This window comes from Leuresthes tenuis, unplaced genomic scaffold (genome assembly GCF_036924035.1).
Source record: "Leuresthes tenuis unplaced genomic scaffold, fLeuTen1.0.hap1 SCAF_18, whole genome shotgun sequence".
In the NCBI taxonomy this organism is placed as follows: domain Eukaryota; kingdom Metazoa; phylum Chordata; class Actinopteri; order Atheriniformes; family Atherinopsidae; genus Leuresthes; species Leuresthes tenuis.
Genome location: NW_027325372.1, coordinates 31,880,975 through 31,903,291, shown reverse-complemented (window position 1 = coordinate 31,903,291; position 22,317 = coordinate 31,880,975). Strand labels below are relative to the sequence as shown.

Genomic DNA, 22,317 nt, shown 5'->3' with positions numbered 1-22,317 from the left:
ACTGTTCTCGGTGAGTAGATGAACGTATTTCATACCAGAAATAAGGTCTAGGTTTAAAAATACTGGAGTTCCCCTTTAAAGAAAAGCATGGAGAAAATTTTGAAAGTGGAACTTCCATTTACATTTATTGTTTTGTACTTGGGAAAAGGGAACCAGAGAATAACAGGGGATAAATATTTATTCAGGACAATGTTAGTGGCAAGTAAAAAAGCTATCACCAGGAAGTGGCTGAAAACAGAGACACCTAAAATGGAGGATTGGGTTGAACTGATGCATAATATTTTTAGAATGGAAAAGTTGACTTTCTCAGTTACACTAGAATCAGATAAATTAAAAATTTTATGGAATAATTGGGTTGATTTTGTAAAACCATTTAGAACAGACTTTATCTGGTAAAAACCATGTATCTTATGGACCTCCTCGGTTCTGGCTACGCATGTTAAATGTTTACAAGATTGTGTTCGGCATTATCCTTCTTCAGGAGAGAATGGTATTTACATGAGGGGAATGAAAACTTGGATGGTAGGGAAAAATTTACTCATTTGTAGTATATTGAATTTTGTGTTTAATTGTGAATTTTAATCTATTTATGTTTATGATCCCTGGAGTGAAGTATTGGTATGATTTATATACATGGAAAACATGTGTGATGTTGAATGCTGATGGGATGATGCTGAATGGAATCAATAAAAAGTTAATTACAAAAAAAAAAAAATTCTGAATGTCTTGACCTCTCTTGGGCTGTAACCTTGTTGCGACAACCATCTCAAAGAAAGAGCTGGGGGTTTTTTATGTTCTGTTGTATTAATTATGTTCTGTTGTATTAATTGATTTAGAGACAATGAAAATTTAACAATTTCTCTGACCCTTTTGACCGTGAAAAAGAAAAATAGCCTTGTATTTAAATTTTGATCAGCAGGTTTCAGCTTTTCAGTGATGAGGTTTTGTTTCTTACCTTTTTTTCAAAGTTCTGGTTCTAAGGGGAATTTGCAATGACCAAAATATTCATTGACATTGAACAATTGGAGATGAGATCAACAAAAGCAGTAGTCTCAACTTGCACGCAGTTACAACAGGCATAAATCAACCGAGCCAAACTATTATGAGTACTACTATGAGTTGTGCTGCACTAACATGTCTGGCATCAACTATTGGCGATATGATGCATGATTTAAATTTAGTCTATTTTTTGAAGTAACAAATTTATAGCATTGCGAGGGCTCACAGCTCCTCCCTCCTGGCGTTTCTCTCATGCTGAGGGAGGTTCCAGGAACAGGCTAAAGAATCTATGCTCAACTGAGACGCCACAGCGAGATACAGAAGAAGAGTAGTTTATACAGTCAACATGCCTCAGGTAAGACAAACCAAAAAAAATGTTTTTTAAATTTACATTAAAGTAAAACATACAAGAAACATTTGATATACCGATTTGTTGTTTAATCAGACAGTTTAGTCGAAAAAACAAACCAAACTGCTGGCCAGATATCAAGCGAAGTGATCAAATTTGACAGGTCCAGATTTGATTTATATGTTAGCCTGCTTTAAACCCCACAGACTGGGATAGGCTGTTCAATTTTTTTCTTTGTACTTGTTTATGAAACAAACTTAACAGGCGCGTGTAGTCAGCGGCCCCTCCCTGAAGAGCCAGCGCCGCGTCAACCGGTGTTCGAGATCTACTGGTTTCAGATCTAATGTTAAAATTCCTGTGCGGGCGACTGCTGTTTCACGAGAGTAGGTGGCTGCATAGATGCCTGGTCAAAACTTCACGAAGGAAATAAACCGTTTTCAAAAATATTCGCGTTGTCGCTATTGTAAAAATGTGTCACGTATATTGCCATTAATCTTATGTAAGATTGGTTACAAACTTGACCTATCAGGCATTAAAGGTTTTAAAAAAAAAAACAGTAAATTGCTCCTCAAAAGGTGAAAGCGCTGAGACACGGCAAAGTGTGACAGAGCCTGAGCGACTTGCGCTACATCTGTATCTGGCCTCATTCGAACTGTGACAAAGGGGAGCGTTAAGACTGCAGGAGTAAACTTCCTTATTTTAACCAGGACGTTTCGATGTAAACAGCCCCAGCGCTTGGTATATTTCAGTGGGGAAACTAGTTTCACCCTCAAAGAATTTATATATGTGGTAAACAGTATAAAGTCGATTGTTTCCCCTCCTCTTGTTGAGTGCACAGGACCTGTTTGTGTGTGTCTTTAATAAAGTGCAGAAACAGTTAAGAGAAATCTAGCTATACAAATAAGAGAGTTTTCTCCAACCATATGTATGTCTGTTTATGTATGTCAAACGAACCGGGCGCTTAAATGGGATTTGAACCAGCGTTTTTCTGTGCCCCTGTGGCTTTCGCCATTTTAAGAAAAGCCGTTTCGCAACTTATTTGCACAGACTTGAAGCAACTTCGCGTATCTACAACAGATCGTGTTCACTGGCTGTCTAACAAGTTTCACTGGTTCAGGAAGCAAGTTCAAACTAACAGGTGACAGTCACAACCGAGACGGACGTTTTGGTCCATGTGGCGTTTTTTGTGTGTAAATGAGAAACTGGTGCTTTCCTTGAAGGCTGCAACAGAATGCATTCTTCACATCACCGATCAACATTCAGTGTATCTGTTATTTAGGCTATTCTACCATTATTAACAATGAGCACCTACTCTTGACAGTTTGAAGCTGGGATAGGCCCCAGCCTAACGAATATGAAATAACTGGTAATGATTTTCAAAATTGTTGAGACTAAAATGGATGTGGCATGAGATCGTTGGGTTGCTGTGCTAAAAAAGGGGACATGTTTCTTTTAAAGTAATCACAATGATGATTTCCTGGTACGTTGACAATGGGTCCTGAAAAACCATGCCTACTCTCACCAGTTGATCTGAACTCCAGTAAATCACTTACACCTCAATATGCACAGCTCAAGCATTATTAATACAGTATATGAATATAGTATTCCATTTAAAACTTGGCCATGTACACTGCAGGCTAATGTCAAACTAAAGAGACAATCTAGCATAGCTCTCTTTATTTAGGAATATTTCTACATAGAGCACTGCATTATTAAAGACAAAACATAAGTCATTGCGATCACTTTGTTTCTTTACCTTACCCTAAAAAGGACCTGTCTTCTTTGTAGCAGCTCATGGCTAAATACACAGGAAATATTAGAAATAGACATAAAACACTCAAGGGCAGAGATTTCTATCCTCCACTGAAACCTGTGATCAGTGCTGGAGATCGAGCTTACTGTATAAGATAGAAATAAGTAATACATTGAAGGTGAGATATAAAGGAAATCCAATTCACGTCCTGTTCATTGTTATTTTAAAGTTGTGAGCCAAGACCAGTTAGAGTTACTGTGACTAACTTTTTCAGTAAACTTTGTTATATAATTGATTTGGACTTGTGTATGGCATTCTTGGGTATCCTTAACTGCTGTCATGTGTTTTGCCAGTAACCAAATTTGCTGCTGGGGTAGTAGTGGAGCTTCAGGGTGAAAAGCAAAGCGTTTAAGATTACCATTCCTTCACTGTTTTCTGTCTTTCTTCCACCATATCATTCTTCCTTTCTTTTAGTTCTCAGACCTGGAGAAGGCCATTGATACACTGGTCACCCAGTTTCACTCTGCTTCAGCTGACAATGGTCCAGCACTGAAAAAAGATGAATTCAAGGGTCTTTTGTCATCCCAGCTGCCCAACCTTGTGAAGGTAAAACTACCATTAGTCTCCTTGCATTTGGCTGTAATCCAGATTCGCTGTTGACTGCGGCACTTGGGTGTGGCAGGCAGCACACATAACCGACCTAAGCTCACACAAAGCCACACATTTTCATTGTCAAACAGGCCCAATGCGAACACCGGAAAACACTCATGATAAAAAATTAGCTTCATAGATAAGAGCTGGAATCATGTATATATGTGTGTGTGTGTGTGTGTGTGTGTGTGTGTATATGCATGTGTGTGTGTTTTACATGATGATTGAGTGGGATTACTTTATTTTTGAAGGAATATTCTCTTCAATCTTTACCAGCTGTGTTTAATTATTTATCAGTTTGACAGGAAGAGTAACAGGCAGCACTAAAAACAAATCTATTTGGAAAAGCAAGGAAACGAGTATCCAAACTGTTCATAGTACTTATTCATTATTGATTTTTCAAGAGCTCCCTTTGTTTTGGAGTCTGTATTTTTTTTTAAAAAAGCCGTTTTCAGCACTAACAACACATGAGGCCATGAAAAGAAGGCTTTTGTTTTAGATATTTGAACATCCACAAAAGTTTAATTTAAAGCCTGTTTCTGTCTTTCCATTACCATCTTGACTAGTCATGCAGTTACACACATTAATAGTAGAGGCTTTGACGAACAGCCAACATTTCATGTAAAAAATGTCTCGACTTGGGCTGGCACTGGTCCGGGGAGAACATCGTCTGAATGCCTGGTTTCTTGTCTTATCTGACTTTCTTTTAGTCGTGGAACCCATTTCCAATTGTCAGCTGGTTCTTTATTATTTTCAGTGTTAAAGAGAGGACAAGTGTGTCAATAACTGAACTGAAACTCTCTGTTTGTAATAAGGTTTTGTTTACTGGTATGCATCTACAATTTCACAATTAAATATTTGTTTTGGTGTGTTTCCACAGGGGATTGGCACAGACCAGGGACTGGGTGAGATTCTGAGGAAGATGGGTGTAGGTGATGGCGAGGGCGAGGGCATTACTTTCAAACATTTCTGGAACTTAATCCAGTCACTAGCCACCACACAGCATGGCCTCCTTAGCAACCAGATGGGCTCATCATGCAGCTGCATCCTCTTCTAAAGCACTGGCTCTCATCACATGAACAAGCTCTAAATTTCCACTTTATTAATTTGATTTAGGATTAACAATATGGTCCTTACTCTCGTAATTACATATCGTACAGAATACACTCTTTTCTGTCACAGTAAGCTGTTTCTAACCTTTATGACTAAAACCTAACAGTTTTAAAATCCTTTGATCTCTGTCTGGCAGGTTCCTTTTATCACATCTGTCTCTGTACTGCCCAGGATCTTTTGAACTAATTCAAATTCAGGCAGGTTTACAATTGATATTTGCACATTGTCATTAAAAGCTACGATGCCATTAAGTTTAAAAAATAATTAATAATTAATTTTCATCCATTGTACTAGAAAGCATAATGATATTGTACATGTTATATTCTTAGGTTTGTGTTTAGCCACAGTAGCTTTAGCTCCTAATTTCCTATTTTTTAATGGGTAAAGGATTAAATCCTGATTTTTCTCTGTGCATGTCAGATACCAAAATGTCCTTTAAGTGGTACAAATTCTTTTAATTCTCAGAACTATCGTACAGTTACATTTGCTTCACATAGAAACAGCATTGTTGAGCTGAGAATGCTGGTATCGGTGATGTCCAGAAGTGACTGGAAAAGGTTTGGAATTTAATTGTTGCAAAAGACTGCTGAGAACTATGACAGTCAATAACAGTTTTCCACATTTGCTAGAATTATACTGTAGTTTTTCTTCCACATGTTAGTGTTCATGAAGCATTTTAATGGGTCATGTTTTCTTTACAAATTTTATGAGGATGAATTGTTACTGTTGTGGTAATAACATCATACCAATGTTTAATGGAAGTCACAGTTTACCCTTGGATCCTGTCTTTTCTATTTATATTTTGTTATTCTCTCGCTTCTTACCAGTATAATAACATAAGAAAAGCAAATTAATGAATAAAATAAATCCAACACAAAATATGTTATGTTTCATCATTTATTAGTTTACTAACAAGAAAAATTCTCACAATGTTTACTACGAATTATATGAATATTTGCATTATCTGCTTAATGGTCCATGTAGTGTTTATCATTTAAATTTAGAATACATTGTAAAAAGGTAAATATTTTCAGATTAATTTTTTATTATTTTTTTTTCCCTGATAACAATGAGAAATGCACAAATCTGTAAGCGTTGTGTTTTTTTCCTTTAAAGTGCAACTTGTGGGCCAACAATGTCAGTAATCTAAAGTGTAAATACATGCTGGAAGAACTATTTATTCTAAAAAATATGACATTTAAAGATGTTTTAGTATCAAAGTTTTGTTCTTTACAAAATGCAGTTCAGTAGTGACATAAGGGAGGTGCTATGAGTTTAACAATAACTGACATTCCTATTTCTAATAGTTTTCAATTTATTCTAGATTTCACTAATGTCACTACTGAGCTGTAATTTCTCTTTAAGTCACTGTGATTGTTGTTAACCTGCAAATTGCACTTCAAGTTACTAAACTGGGTAGATGATTTGCATTATTCTATGTATTCAACTGGCATCAAATAAGTTCATATAACAGCAAGCTTTAGCAGTTATATTTTGCAGCTTTTCAAGCATTGTTGTAATTTCGCATAATCTGTGAGATATTTCAACACAGAAAGATATCACAGCCAACTATACACTATTTAAAAAAGATTGCTATCACACATTACACAATAATTGTGCATTTTAATTATCAGGTAACAAGGGAGTACATCTTTTGAGTTTCTTTCCCTCAGGTGTACCTCGAAAAAATTCTAGATAAGATGAAAACACATACTTATTCATGACTTTTATTCTACCAAAGATATCTAGCTCTGTTTGCTCATGGTTGATTGCATTCATCACTAGCTTTGATTTAACATACAAAGCATTTTCCTTAGCAACAATTTGATCTAACAAAATCTGTCTGCTCGGTGGTGCCATTTGATAGTTGTCAATGGTGCAGCCATAGAATCCTCGTCGCAGCTGTTCAGGCCAGGGTTGATCAGTTGCCATGGGGTGGTTCTCTCCCATAAAGGCAGTACAAAGGGAGCTATCAGTACCCCTGGAACGTCCAACTTCACAACCAATAACACTCATGAGGAAAAGTGAGAAGATTCTAAAGTTACATACTGACGCTGCAAACACTGCTGTCATGAAATAACGGCCCCATCGCTCACAGTTGTAGTTACACTGTTGGAACTGAAAAGTTTGGCGACAGAAATCATTGAATTTAGAAGCTTTAAGACCGTGTTGCAACTCCAGCAGGGATGATTCACTCTGCTGGTAACTGAAATTCTGACGGAAAGTTTCAATTTCAGCTTCATTGTCAGTTCTCATTAACTTGCCCACCAGACTTACACTAAGATTTTCCTTTTGTACTCTATAAATACATTCGTTGAGAACATAGTATAGGTCAAATGCAACTTCCTCTCTGGCATTGTATCGTATCTCCACAAGCAGGTCCTGTATGTTACTGATATGCTTAAGGATAATGTTGTCTTCTTCTGTAAGTTCTGGCTCTTTTAGCCAAATTGCTTTTAGGTGGTCGTGGTCTGGTATATAATTGGGAGCACGCCTTCTTTCGTTCTCCTCAAAGAACAAACTCCAAGTAAGCCCCTCCAAGCAGTCAATAGAGGAGTACTTTTTGCGCAACTCAACTGGAACAAACATCTGAGGGTGGCTTGGCCACTCCAGTGTCTGAACGTATAGAATATTTCCTTTATAATTTGGAATTACTGGACCTGCACACCCAAGTCCTCTTTTTGTCACCAAGTCACCTCTTTGGTTTAGTTGAGCAATGACTCTGCTTCTGTAGTTGTGGTATCGCCACACACTGTCACTTCCAGTTATTATCTCTCCGTCAGAATTAACCGAGAGGAAAGTGTTGTATAGGAACAGCTTTGTTTCCACACTGACAGAACGGAGAACTTGTAAAAGCCTCAATGCAAAGTGCTGGTAATTTCCAAGGTTGCAGCTAATAAGGCTGATGGTGCCAACGTGGCCAATGAGGATTTCAGTTTTTAGGGTGGACACAAATCTGGCAAGTTCCTCAGGGCCATAACCAGCTAGCTGGAGCATTCCTGTGGTGTTCTTACTGCCATGGCCAACCAGAATAATATCATGATTTCTAGTTAAAAACATATGACTTCCTCTCAGAATATGCAGTGTCTTCTTATAGTACCTCAGCAGACTTGATGAAGTGGGTTGTCTCTCAAACAGGTAAGTAGCTGATTTAATCACTGTAGGGTCCTCCTCCATTATAACTATGGTTTGATGGCTGAATTTATGGTCACCTTCCCTAAGGGTCATATCGTGTTGATTAGACTTCTTTTTGTTTGTTTGTGTCCTTTACAGAACAGTGCAAAAAAAAAATGTAATTCAAATTATACTGTCAATGTGTTCACAATACATAGCCATAAATTCTGTAAGCTACCATTCTACATTTGTAGTGATGACAATCATCTTGGTGTCACTGTAACATTACATGGCAAATTTTATATCTAAGTGTTGTAAAGTGAGCCAGTGGATTAAATATTCTCATTCACTGGATCTTATAAGTTTCACTGAAATTATTCATAAAGAATTTGTTTAAGTGGAGTGCTTTACGAATGTAGTATGAGCTTTATGTTGGTCATTAACAAATTATCAAATATTCAATACCAAATGATCAACTGGCATTCCATACATATCCATATAATATCCATATAATTTCCCCATCAGAGGAATTTAAATAGACTTTAAAAGGTTAAAAACAGAAGTTACATGATGTTGTATCTTACCGTTTTCCTGGAATGGAGCTGGTTTTTGCACTCTGAACATTCCAATCTGAAATTATCCCCCAAAAAAAATAAAAAAATAAATGCTTTTATATATTTATATATACACATATACACAAAACCATGCATATATACACTATATTGTATAAAGTGTATACTAGTGTGCCCAGGTGTATAAATTCAAGCACCTAGGCATGCAGACTGCTTGCACTTGGCAAGCAAAAGTGGTGTGATTAGAGACGGAAGTGCGGATGTCGGGAAGGACTAACAGCGAAGCTAAGCCTATTTGACTAATGGTCAGATCTGGCCAACTTGAATTTTTTTGTGGCCCGCAAAACTGCCGGTAAATATATATGATATAGAAAAATTATTACATCAAACACGGTAAACTCGTAAATATCTACATTGCGTGCGTGACATAGCCACGTGATGGAGTAGCCAATCACGCAGCCAAATGCAGCCAATCGCACCAATCACAGCACTGCACTGCAGTTGCCTTGGCTCATGGGTGAGAGAGGTCAGCACCAGCATGGCGCTCTCAAAACCGAAGAAATAGAAAATTGATTTGGAAAACCGCCAGTTCCAGAGTGAATGGATGGACAATTATTTTTTTTGCCTGCCATGACCAGTACTACACTGGTCTGTTTACTGTGCAACAAATGCATATCTGTGATGAAAGAATACAACTTGAAGCGGTACTACATTGGTGTGAGTTTGAAACACAGCTGCGGACTCGGACTTGGGACTTGGCCTCGAGTTGCACTTAAGTCGCACTAAACTGTGACTTCAGACTCGACCCCTAAAGACTTCAGACTTGATTTTGACTCAAGACTCTCTCAAGACTCAGGAACAACCGTTATTTCATGTTATTATTTAGCTGTTATTCGTCTTTTCCATTTGTGTTTGTGTATGCTATCTACTTCTCTGAGCCAGATGTAAACACCAACCAACCAACACACATGTGCCATGTGTTAAGCCCGCATCTTCAATATCAGACATGACAATGACAAATGCTACAAGTTCACTGGGAGTGCCTTGGATCATTACATTTGCATTCAATGGCTTCACGCAGAATGCTCTCTCCGGGTCGGGAATGAGATCCTTCCCCAAGTGGAGGAGTTCAAGTATCTCGGGGTCTTGTTCACGAGTGAGGGACGAATGGAGCGTGAGATTGACGGGCGGATCGGTGCGGCGTCTGCAGTGTTGCGGGCTCTGCACCGACCCGTCGTTGTGAAGAAGGAGCTGAGCCAGAAGGCGAAGCTCTCTATTTACTGGTCAAGCAACGTTCCCATCCTCACCTATGGTCACGAGTTGTGGGTAGTGACCGAAAGAACAAGATCGCGAATACAAGCGGCCGAAATGGTTTTCCTCCGCAGGGTGTCTGGGCTCTCCCTTAGAGATAGGGTGAGAAGCTCAGTCATCCGGGAGGGGCTCGGAGTACAACCGCTGCTCCTCCGCATTGAGAGGAGTCAGATGAGGTGGCTCGGGCATCTGGTTAGGATGCCCCCTGGACGCCTCCCTGGGGAGGTGTTCCGGGCATGTCCCACTGGGAGGAGACCCCGGGGAAGACCCAGGACACGTTGGAGAGTCTATGTCTCTCAGCTGGCCTGGGAACGCCTCGGGGTCCCCCCGGAAGAGCTGGAGGAAGAAGCGAATAGCAGTGTACAAAGAGTGCAGCACAAAGATACACAATTGTGGTTCAACTACATCAAACTTCATCCAACATCTGAAGACGCACCCGGACCGGTTAGTCACTTACTAATATGAAAGATGTTAAAATTAGCTGTTAGACATTAAACTAACCACAACAAACTGTGGACTAATGCTGTGAACAGGCAGATTGTATAGCACATTTGCTGTTGGCCATATGATATGACAGAATTTGGGTAAACATTTCACCAGCATGTGTCAGAAAATTAGTCTATGCCATTGTCTTCAGTTACAGTCTCCATAGTGTTGCCCAATCTGTAAAAAGTTAGCCTATGGAGACTAGTAAAAGCATACCTACGTAATTTATCAATCAAACTTTTTTTATATAGCACTTTTCATACAGCAGTGTGGTTGAAAGTGGTTTACTGCAAGTTGATTAACAAGTTGATTTTAATGATAATGATCCAACAGTTGTTTTATTTGAAGAAAATACAGTTATGAAAATTAAATAATTCTTTGTGTGTTTCTTCAAATCACATTGCAGTAGATTTTATTTACTGAACCTACAATTGATCGATTTTTATACTGTCCTATATGGAGGATTATCCAGCTCTATGGTCAGAATTTGAATTTGATTTAGTGTTGGCGAGAGACTTGAGACTTGACTTGGACTTGTAAAAAATTACTTGTGAACACCTCTTGTTTGAAAAAAGTTTTTTCATCATATATCTCATAAACCACCTGTGTGTAGATTTATGACTAAAGCTGTGTCTATGAACTAGGCAGAAATGTGCAGACACATTTGTTTTGCTAGATTTATAAAGCTGTGTGCCTATTGCTCCATTTGATCAATTTTATCAATCATTGATGAGCTGTACACACATGCACAAACCTGATTTACGCTCCTATTATTAGCTTGAATGGATTAGGTTTACCCTCTAATTTGTCATATGCATATTAAGACACATTTGCACCACAAGTACATAGGAATGATAATAAAAGCAACAGTTAGAAGCACAAATATACAGAATGTAAAGCTTATACATTCAACAGTGAAGCAGAGAAAAATTAAATCTGTATTATTTTGGTGATATCGAACAGAATAAAAAATCCTGAAATAAAAAAAGGAACAAGGGATCAGCTCTGGTAGTTCAGAGTAAAGGACCATGGTCGAATTACAAATCAATGGTCAAAATACCCATCAATCCACACATCACAAAAGGGCTACAATGGAGGATGGACAACTCCTGTTTTATCTGTAACAGATGAACACACAGACTGTACAGTACACAGTCTATGTCTAGGATGCTCAGAAGGGACAAATGGGATATGGTATGTTGTTGTTTTTACACAATGCCTGAAAAGGATGGGCAGTGTTGTTCTTTGTGCTTTTTAACTTGTGAGCATTCTTCATTTTACAGTCAATTCCAGGGGCTCCAAAACAATGCTTAGCACAGAGCCAGACTTCTTTATCAGTTTGTTCAGTTTCTTTGAGTCACTGGCTCTGATGTTGCTGCCCCAACAGATAGCTGCAAAGCAAAGTGCACTCTCTTGTTGAAAATATGTTGTTCAGATATTGAAGGAGCTTAGCTTCCTCAAGAGGTACAGTAAGTTATGTCCCTTTTTGAAGGCGACCTGTGTGTTGCATTTCCAGTCTAGTCTAATGTCCAGGGAAACCGCCAGGTAACTGTATTTTTCAACCACCTCCACCTCTTCAGCTAGGATAGGGTTTGGCTTATTCCTGATCCACCAAAAAATCTACAATTGTCTCTTTTGTTTAGTTTGTGTTCAAGATTAAGTGATCGTTCCCACACCATACCACAGTGCTGACAAGTTGCATGTACTCATTCTTTTGTCCATCACTGATACACCCAACAACTGCTGAGTCATTTGAGTATTTCTGGAGATGACATAACTCTAAGATTATGTTTACACTGCAGGTCTTAATGCTCAATTTCAATTTTTTTTTTTTGTTTTTGTTCACATTATGATTTAAATGTGACCGCCATCAGAGTCCAGTGTGAACACTCTATGGCCCTGAAGTGACCCAAAGCGCTGCATTTACAGAAATAAATATGGATGTTACACATGTCAACGTGTGTATCAACTCTGGAGTTGTCAGGCAATCAGAGCCGACAAATTTATGAGGATTTTGATTCCAAATCCTCAGTTTCTTTCCACTGTTGTCCATTGTTTACATTTTTACAGAAAAGTCAGATGAATGATGTGATCGTTCAGACTGAGGTTGCTTTGAAAAACATTAGAAAAACATTAGATATGTATTTAGGACCACATATGAAAGTGGCCTGGGTCTGATTTGAAAAAAATCTGATTTGTGCTGTTCAGACTGTCATAAATTTTTATCTATTTACTTAAACATTTTAAATGGCAGGATATATAAATTTGGGGACATAATTCATATGAAAGCTGTAAAGGACATAGAGATTGTCTCCTCCAAGCACCCATTAGGTGGTGCTGTGACCATAAGTCGATACTGAAATGCAGACTGTCAAGGCTGGGACTGTTGTCAATTATGTCAAATATCAGTGTTGTAGAACAATGTGCGACTGAGTAACAGTAACTTCTACAGTAACTACAGTAACAGTAAAAGAATAGAATAGAATAGAATAGAATAGAATAGAATAGAATAGAGACATATATATATATTTTCAAGAGAGCACATTCATCAAAGCTCTGAAGTTTGTTGAAGACTGGATGATGTATGTGTCAAATATGAAAAGTTTTTGTTAAATAGTGAAACATCATAATTATTAGGCGCCAAAGCCTTGCCCTTTGATGAAAGGTAAAGTTCTCAATAAATTTTAACCAGAAGGGCCTTGTGCTTATATGAACCAAGTTTCAGGGTGATATGATGAAATGTGCAGGACAAGTTTGTTCAAATGTAAGCACTAGAAAAATGCCAAAATTGCACAAAAAGTCACAATTCATTAAAAAAAAATGGCCAACTTTCTGTTTGAATTAGCTAATAGATTTCAAGAAGGCTTTCTTCGTAGATCTGTAGCAGGTGGCCATATGTATTTCATACATGTGGGTGTAAGTTATAAGCAGGACTGAATTGATGATATATAATTGATGGCACTTTAGTGCCATTTTCAACACACCGAGAATATTTGCATGGAGATATATTCAAAGTTGGACTCTCCTTAAATATGCAAAATTTGGGGAAGACTGGATGCTGTATCTGTCAGGTACAGGAACTTCCTGTTTCAAGAATGGAAATTCCCCATGGATACATTGGGGAAAATATACAATTTTATAAGATAGTATAATGCAAAGCTTACACTTTTCCTGACAAACTATGAAGATTAAATCATGAAGCCATATGTCAAAATTCAGAAAATATCACTTCCTACTCTCAGTGGGTGGGGCTACAAGGCACAAAAGTGATTAAACTTGTTAGAGTTTTTAGTTGTTATCTCTTGATATACCCTGTTTTACAATTATAGTCCTGAGCTTTAATTGCACTCATATGCTATACCATAAAAATCATGTGTGATCATGTATGGATCTTATACTGCATTAGTTCTAATCATGTGATGATGAAATGTGTGTGTGAGTATGAACAAAGGGAGATGCTTCAGGACAGAGCCTTCCGGAGGTCAACTGAGTTTAACTGACTTCAAACTACAACGCACAATGCCTGATTCAAACTAATTTGTAGATGTATCTCTTAGAATGATTATCGTCAAGGTCTCACACTCTGAAGTTGCAGATGTGTCTCTAAATGTTAGACAGATTCACACGCTCCGAAATTTCTATGCAACCTTTTGTTTTGTAAAGCTCTTCTCCTTTTCTTATCACTGAATAAAACCAGGCTGCTGCAAAGAGGGAGTCGGAGATTGTTGTTGGTTGCTTTGACACATACACCTGTGGCTGAAGCAGCGACGGCTCTCCCCTTTTGCAAAAGCTGAACTTTATATTGATCTCTTGTGTGGTTCTTTCTGTTTAAGGTGGGACTTCGTTAATAAGAACGAAAACCCTATCAAAACTCTAAATTTGGTGCCTTAGGGATGACAAATGAGTGATTCATATTGACTTTTGGTGTCATGATATCATATTGAAATTCATCATACTGCCATGGACACATCTTTCTACAAAAAGTCAGTTTTTTTACATTAAGTATCATCAATTTGTTTTCTGTTGTCTGGCCACATTTGAAGTTATACAGTTATACTGACCAGCAATATGGAGGAGGAGTTTGTTAAATGTAATTTCTGTAAAATTCTACAATGGGGTCTTTGAACCAAAATGGCCAACATCCTGTAGGGCCGGGATCTTCTATGTGTGTGCCAAGTTTCATAAATTTATAAGAGGTGAATTTTCGGCGCTGGCACAATAGGTGGCACCAAGGCCCTAACTACGGTGCCACCTAGTAACTTTCCCTTACTTCATGAGTCACCATAATGGTCTTTCAAAAAGCCTCAGAATGCCTCAATATTACCTCAAATTTCAAAAGCTCTGCACCGCCCTAAAAGTTTTTTTTTTAGATTTATGACACATCTGAATACATGATGTTGAAATCGCGTATTGTTTTTATTTCTATCAGTTATCTATCAGAGTATTTGACTGTGTTTATATTCTTCACTAAAGGTAAAACAGGAGAGGGAGGAAAAGGCTGAGCCAAACCAAGCTCATCTTTGGGCCAAGCTCTGCTCAATGTGACAATAATCCCTCAGTCCACTGTAACTAAACCCCCAACCCAGTAAACTGAGCAAATGGCTGGCCACGCAAGAGCCACATCATTGCCACCTTTTCAGGTGTATGTCAGTGCACCAGGAGGAAATTATCGCCCAACCCCAGGAAGAGGGTGACCTGGGCAAACACACTTCACCATGGAGGATGGAGAGGCTCCTGAGATTTTTGGAAGAGCACAATCCAAACCTCAGTTTAACAATCTCCTGTCCGATGCAGTGTTATAGTAATCAGAGTAATCAGGGGCTGTGAACTCCCTTCTCTGAAACCACTTCTTGGTTAACTCTCGGTGGGCAAACTCAGCCGTGTACAATTGTGCGCACAGCATAAAATAAGGGGTTACACCTGAAGCATCAGCCATTCTCGGGTAAAAACATTTTTGTCCACTGAGCAAGGCCACTGAACAAGGCAACCCTGTCCTATTTGCCTTATCCTTATCCATGTGAGTCTGACCTACCTGTTTTAAAATGTGCCTCAATCCCATTCCTGTTGTCTCCAGCTCACGGGGAAGGTTTCACACAACCAAACGCCACCGCAACCTTAAAAACCTCTGCTCTCCAAAACATACTTTACTCTGTGACACGCCCTTGTCTATGGGGTTGTGGAACTACCAATCAGCAGTAAACAAAGCAGACTTCATTACGGCTTATGCTAACCACCTGTCACTTGATATCCTGGCTCTCGCTGAGACCTGGATTAAGCCTGAAAACAATGCGACCCCGGATGCCCTTTTGACCAACTACTCATTCTCCCACAACTCTCGTACATCTGGGAGAGGTGGTGGAGCATTTCCAACAAATGGAAATACAACCAACTAATACCTAATGCGAAATACAATACCTTTGAATACCACGCCATCTTGGTAACTGCACCAGTCAAAATCTACGTGATTGTCGTATATTGTCCACGAGGACAACTCGGTGACTTTCTAGATGAACTAGACACCTTGCTCTCTTCTATCCCGGAGCATGACTGTCCCAAAATGATCCTTGGTGATATAAATATCCACCTTCAGTCCTAACTCTTCAGATTTTCTGTTTTTAATGTACTCGTTTGAGCTACAACTGATCAGCAGTCCTCCGACTCATAAAGCTGGCAAAGAGCTAGATCTCATTTTCACAAGAAACTGTGCTACAGAGGCCTTGTCTGTCACACCGCTGCACTTTTCTGAGCACTATTTCATTCAGTTCAGAGTGAGTCTCCCGAGAAGACCCTATGGTTTCCTTCCACCGCAACCTGTCTCCCAGTTCTCCTCCGTTGTTGCTTCCACTCTTCCAACCTCCAGCACATTCTCCTCCCTTGAGGTTAATGATGCCACGGAGTCCCTCTGCTCTACACTGAGCTCATGTCTGCATAGTCTGTGTCCTCTAACCACCATACCCGCTCGATCCTCCCAGTCCCACCCTTGGCTCAATGATACTCTCCGATCGCTGCGTACCAACCTCAGAGCTGCCCAAAGGAAATGGCACAAATCAAAAGATCCTGTAGATCTAACTAAATTCCAGGCACTAATGTCATCATTCTCATCCAGTGTCACTGATGCAAAAAAGTCTTTATACATTGACAAGATTCAGAGTACTACTGACACTCGGAAACTTTTTTCCACCTTCAAAACTCTACTTAACCCTCCATCACCTGCTACCAATCGGACGGCAGACACCTTTGCCTCATTTTTTACTGACAAAGTGGCAGCTATAAACAAACAGTTTACTGAAATGCCCACACCTGAACCTTGTGCCACAAACTCAGCATGCGGAAGTCCTATTGCATCATTGTCTTCATTCACCCCTCTCACTGAGAGCTATGTATCTAAACTCAGTCGTCCTATGACATGCCCGCTGGACCCTGCTCCCACTAATCTATTCCAATCCATTGCTCCTACTGTAACTCCAGCAGTCACACATGTGATTAATGCTTCACTGACATTGGGCACATTTCCTACCACATTCAAGCAAGCTCGGATTACACCGCTGCTCAAGAAACCTTCCCTCCCTCCAATTCAATATTGGCCGGTCTCTCTCCTCCCGTTTCTGTCTAAGACCATTGAAAGGGCGGTCTTTAAGTAGGTCACTGATTACCTCTCACAAAATAACCTCCTTGACCCAAACCAATCTGGGTTTAAAGTGGTCACTCCACTGAAATGGCTCTGTTGGCTGTGACAGAAGCCTTAAAAGAAGCCAGAGTGACAGCACTTATCGTCCTCGACTTATCGACTGCATTTGACACTGTCAACCACGGCATCCTTTTGTCCATACTCACTAGCATTGGGATCACAGGGAGAGCACACTCCTGGTTTGAATCATACCTCACTGGTCGGTCATTCAAAGTATCTTGGCTTGGTCACACTTCTACAGTGCACCACCTAGCCACAAGGGTCCCCCATGGTTCAGTACTGGGACCTCTTCTCTTTGCCATATACACCACCTCACTGGACCAGATCATCTGATCACATGGTTCCTCATACCAATGCTATGCTGACGATACCCAGCTCTATCTGTCATTCCCATCTGATGACCACACGAATCGTCTCAGCACAAATCTCAGACTGTCTCTCTGAAATATCGAAATGGATGAAAGGCCATCACCTCCAACTAAACCTCTCAAAAACTGAACTGCTTCTCTTCCCAGCCAAACTAACCATACACCACAGCATCTGCATCCAAACTGAATCCCTAACTCTTGCTCCATCAAAGGTAGCTAGAAACTTGGGTGTCATGATTGATGACCAACTAACCTTCAAAGATCATGTGCTCAATCGTGCCACTTTGCATTACTTAACATAAGAAAGATCAGGCCATATCCAACCCAACACGCCACCCAGCTCCTGGTGCAGTCTATGGTCATCTCCCGCCTCGTCTACTGCACCGACTCGACTCTCCGACCTGGTCTCCCAGCCTGTGCTGTGAAACCTCTGCAGATGGCCCAGAAAGCCTACAAAGTCCTTAATGGAACGTCTACCATCTACTTGAACGCTCTTGCAAAAGCTTATGTCACAACTCGGTCACTCCGGTCATCAAAGGATTGTTGTCTAGCAGTGCTTACACCACACTTAAGACAATCCAAACTCTTTTCATGTGTCGTTCCACGATGGTGGAATGACCTACCAAGTGCTACAAGAACAGAGTCGTCCCTGTCTGTCTTGAAGAAACTCTTGAAGACCCAGTTCTTCAGATAGCATTTCCTATCCTCGCACTAACCCTGTACTTCCCTACCCACTCTACTGCACTGTCTCTTTCTGTACTTTCCTCTATTGCTGCACTCTGTCTCTACACTGTCACTCCTGTCACCTCTGACAGAGTCTGACTAGTGGTTTCCTTTTACGTAGCTTACTGTTAGCTTTTATGTTATATCCTCATTTGTAAGTCGCTTTGGATGAAAGTGTCTGCTAAATGCATAAACATAAACATAATGTTTGGGGATGGTATCAACCTGGACACCAAGGTGGTGCACCTAAAAAAACCCTAAAATGTTTAATGTTTTTAAATTTTTTAAACAAATAATATTCTGTTTGTATATCGGCATATTAACCTGCCTGTATTTAGTGCTTTCCTGAACGTAATGTAATAACAGTAGTGGTAAAGTGGAACCTGGGTTCGGGGGGGGGCGTGGATTCCAGGTTGGTTTCCGGGGCGGAATTCCTGTTTACGTCAGACGCAATCTGGATCCTAACAGCAGCGCTCCGGTCTTCATTGTTCTCTGCTGTTTATTTATTCTTCAGGTCAGTACACGGTGAAAACACACCAGAACTATCTTGTAAAATGGTTACAGATTCTTTTAGTAGTAGATGGTACTTTGACACGGTTTATGTGCGCCGTTCTGCTAATATATTTAAGTTTTATCAGCAGAGGGTTAGCTTGGCAGGATGCTAGCCCACGCCGGGGAAGTCTCGTGGGGCTAGGTGATTAAAAGGCCGTGATATTTTACCAACTCCGGCTTTGGGAGTTTTCTAATGATTTTGTTTAAATCATCTTCAATGAATGTTATTTAGTGACACTGAAAGTAAAGTGAGTCCAGCTGAAGTTAAAAGTAAAGAGAGAAACCATTCTCTGTTCATTAAGTGTGGGAAATTCTGAGGTTAATGTTGAAAGAATGCCATGCTAAATTTTACATTAGTTATAAGTCTGGTAATACTAGTTTTGATAGGTAGTAAGTTAAAAATTGAGTACATGTTGATGTTTAGACCAGTCAATATGCAGTTAAATGCAGTAAAGCTCAGAACAGTTAATTAATCCTGTTTAATACACTTAGTTGCCTTTATTGAAGTGAAGGATGGCAAAGTAAAAGGATGTGGTAAACGTAATTATTACGTTTGAGAAAAAGAAAGGTCATGTAAAGCATCAATGTTGTACACTGAAACAGTTCTGTTGTAATCAATAAATGAGACGCAATCTGGATGCTAACAGCAGCGCTCCGGTCTTCATTGTTCTCTGCTGTTTATTTATTCTTCAGATTGTGCACATCACTGTTTCATCAGTCCTGACACTCAGGACCTGTAACACCAACATAGAGACTGCTCAACCAATCCTTGCATGAGTTTAGGGTCAGAGTAACAATACCCCCTCCCAGAGGAGCCTGAGGGGGGCACTATGGCACCAGCTATTTCATCACAGCAGCAGCAGTAGCCCACCATATTGATGGTGATATAGAAGAATACTCCTTCATGGTAGACACTGGTATCCCCTATTCATGCATTGGAAAGACTGGGTCTAAGCACAAGATCACAGAATAGTTTCTGTGATTCAGCCAGTTCTAATGTGTATTGCCGATAAAACCATACTTGCACCACACCCTTTAAATGAATGATGCCAATATTGAAACAATAGGATGGCAGCAACCAACTATGGCCTTTGGTATATTGGATTCGATTGATGCTTGAATAAAGCCTCCTGCATTAATAAAACAACACTATTTTGTGCCATGTCCTGCCTTGTGCCTCCTGTTTATGTTATTCAGATGCAGTTATTCAGGATTTCCTATTGTAAGAATGCATCTCACACAAAGAAGTGAATGTGTGAACAAGCATTCCGTACAGATTGTACATATCTAATTTTCTGCTAACTCACCAGATGATATCAAATGTGCCAAGTGCTTGCTAAAAGGGAATTGTGATGCTTATCTTTATCAAAAGTGCTCTGTGTCAGTTTTGTGTGAAATGGCACAAAATACAATAGAATAGAAATGGCTGGTCAGTTTAGTAGTTTGTGGTCACAGCTCTTTATGGGGACAATGCAAAACTTCTTGTCCCCATCAATAATTCACACCCAAATAAAAGAGAAAATATAGTACCAATTGATATGTAGTACACTTCCAAAACTGTTGATACAGATTGTCTAAGGAACTTCACCAAAAAGTCACATATAAAGTCAAATATTAAAGCTATTGTTTACGTATATTTTTAAACAAAGCCATACTTTTGTGCCAGCTTAAAAAGTGTAATGATCTTACCAGAATTCAGTCCTGCTGCCAAAGACAGCTGAATGATAATAACACAAAATCCAAACAGTTTCATCATGGCTTTAATGTTCTGTGCAGAGCAGCTTAAGTGAAGATCATCACACATTTAGCAGACAGAAGGGCTTAAAGCCATATCGCAATCCTCATTTGGTTAGACACGGTAGGAATGTAAATGAACATATAACGGTTTATCAGTTAGATATTAAAATTTTTAAAAAGCAGGCTGTGAACATTTTATCCCTCTAATTACCGCAGTAAAGGTCTGTTTCACAGCTTGAAATATGTGGAATGTCATGCTTTCTTTCTGTTTTGAAAATGAATTATTATCATTCAATGTTTGACTGACTTGGTAGCTCATATGGAGAAATTCACCTGTGCAAATGATGCTGAATATTACGATGATGATACACTTGTACAGAGTATTGTTATTCAATATATAGGATGTGCCAAGTAAATATTTACGGAACTCAGCCCAAAAGACCATAACTGAATCATGACAGATCTGTCTGTTTTAAGAGTAAACATATGTAAATATTATGGCAGGTTTCCATATTAAATAAATTAAATGGAATTTTTTTTTCTGGCACAATTATTATAAACTGTCATTATGCATGGTTATTGCTGCTGGTAGGAATAACCTCCTGGATCATTCTGCGTTACAGCAAAGCTGAAGAAGCTGCTTACTGAACACATTACTTTGTTTAACACTATGTTATGTAGAGGGTGAGCAGTATTGTTTAAGCTCATCAACTTGTGCAGCATTCTCTTTAGTACATTCAGAACCAGGGGTTCCAGAGCAGTCTCCAGCACAGACAGCAGATAGATAAAGAGACAGCCCTCTTTATCACTATGTTCAGTTTTTTTGAGTCACTGGTTCTGAGTCTGCTGCCCCAACAGATGGCTGCAAAGTAGATTGTATTCTCCAACACAGATTTATAGAAGATATGCCACATCTTGGTGCAGGCACTGATGTACCAAAGCTTCTATAGAAAGTACAGTCTGCTTTGTCCTTTCTTAAGAATAGCCTCAGTATTGCATTTCCAGTCCAGTCTGTTGTCCAGGTAAACTACCAGGTAACTGTATTCCTCAACCACCCTCACCTCTTCTCCTAGGAAGGACACAGTGTTTGGTGTATTCCCTAAGATCCACAATCATTTATTTTGTTTTGTTAGTGTTCTAGGTGAGTTAATTGTTCCAACACCCTACCTGTACCCACAGCCGACATGTCACACCTCCCTAATGGTACTGTATCATGACTTGGTTGTTCTTGATTTACATTGTATTGTTTTCATTACGTGGGATCTTAAAAACTTTGAAAGCCTAGGAATGGTCCTCCTGCAGTCCCATTGAACTTATAGTTAGGGATGGCTCAGGTAATCCTGAAAAATCCCATCGTCAAGCTGCTAAAGGCTTAGACTGCTGGGGGACCTCATCTGTCACACCTTTCCTCACTTTGCTCTCTTTTTCCCCCTGTTTAATTTCTCAAATTATATTATGTACATGTGACATTATTGTGGTTAACTTGTGTTTCCATGTTCCAATAGATATCCTTTGAATGGTGTTATGGTGTTTTTCCCCCCTCTTTTCCCTCTTTTCTGTCTTCTCAAACCCCAGCTGGTCAAGGCGGATGGCCACCCTTCCTGAGTCTGGTTCTGCCAGAGGTTTCTTCCTGTTAAAAGGGAGTCGTTCCTTTCCACAGTCGCCAAGTTTCGGTGCAATCTGTTGGTTTCCTTAGCTAGGATATTATTTTTTGAATTGTCTCTACATGAATTAATTGGATTATGATTACAATTAATTTAATTCCAATTGGCTTGAATTGGACTATATTATTTAAGTGCCTTGAGATGACAATTGCTGTAATTTGGCGCTGTATAAACAAAATTGAATTTAATTTAATTGAATATGTGGGATCAGCTTGGGCGTGCCAAACTGACCAACAT

At 39.4% G+C, this 22,317-nt stretch overlaps 1 protein-coding gene, 1 long non-coding RNA gene and 1 pseudogene across 3 annotated transcripts in view; 2 read left to right on the top strand and 1 right to left on the bottom strand.

The window, feature by feature from the left end:
- Positions 1-5,744, top strand: part of s100v2 (S100 calcium binding protein V2) — a 264,791-nt gene extending 259,047 nt beyond the window's left edge. Inside the window, exons 1-3 of one of the 2 annotated variants that reach the window (XM_072370858.1) lie at positions 1,246-1,354; positions 3,576-3,707; positions 4,633-5,744. In XM_072370858.1, the coding sequence (XP_072226959.1) occupies positions 1,346-1,354; positions 3,576-3,707; positions 4,633-4,809 (318 nt within the window). In that variant the 5' untranslated portion in view covers positions 1,246-1,345 and the 3' untranslated portion in view covers positions 4,810-5,744. Of the gene's footprint in view, positions 1-1,245; positions 1,355-3,575; positions 3,708-4,632 lie in introns of those variants that run through there. The other variant, XM_072370859.1, reaches the window with a different exon arrangement.
- Positions 5,745-7,913: 2,169 nt separating this feature from the next.
- On the bottom strand, positions 7,914-20,456 carry LOC140275059 (uncharacterized). Its single transcript, XR_011908384.1, has 3 exons — positions 20,369-20,456; positions 8,564-8,609; positions 7,914-8,082 (listed from the first exon to the last, which is right to left on the bottom strand). It is a non-coding gene; the product is annotated as an uncharacterized lncRNA (long non-coding RNA).
- LOC140275591 (uncharacterized) lies at positions 15,064-19,456 on the top strand (annotated as a pseudogene).
- Positions 20,457-22,317: the final 1,861 nt, after the last annotated feature.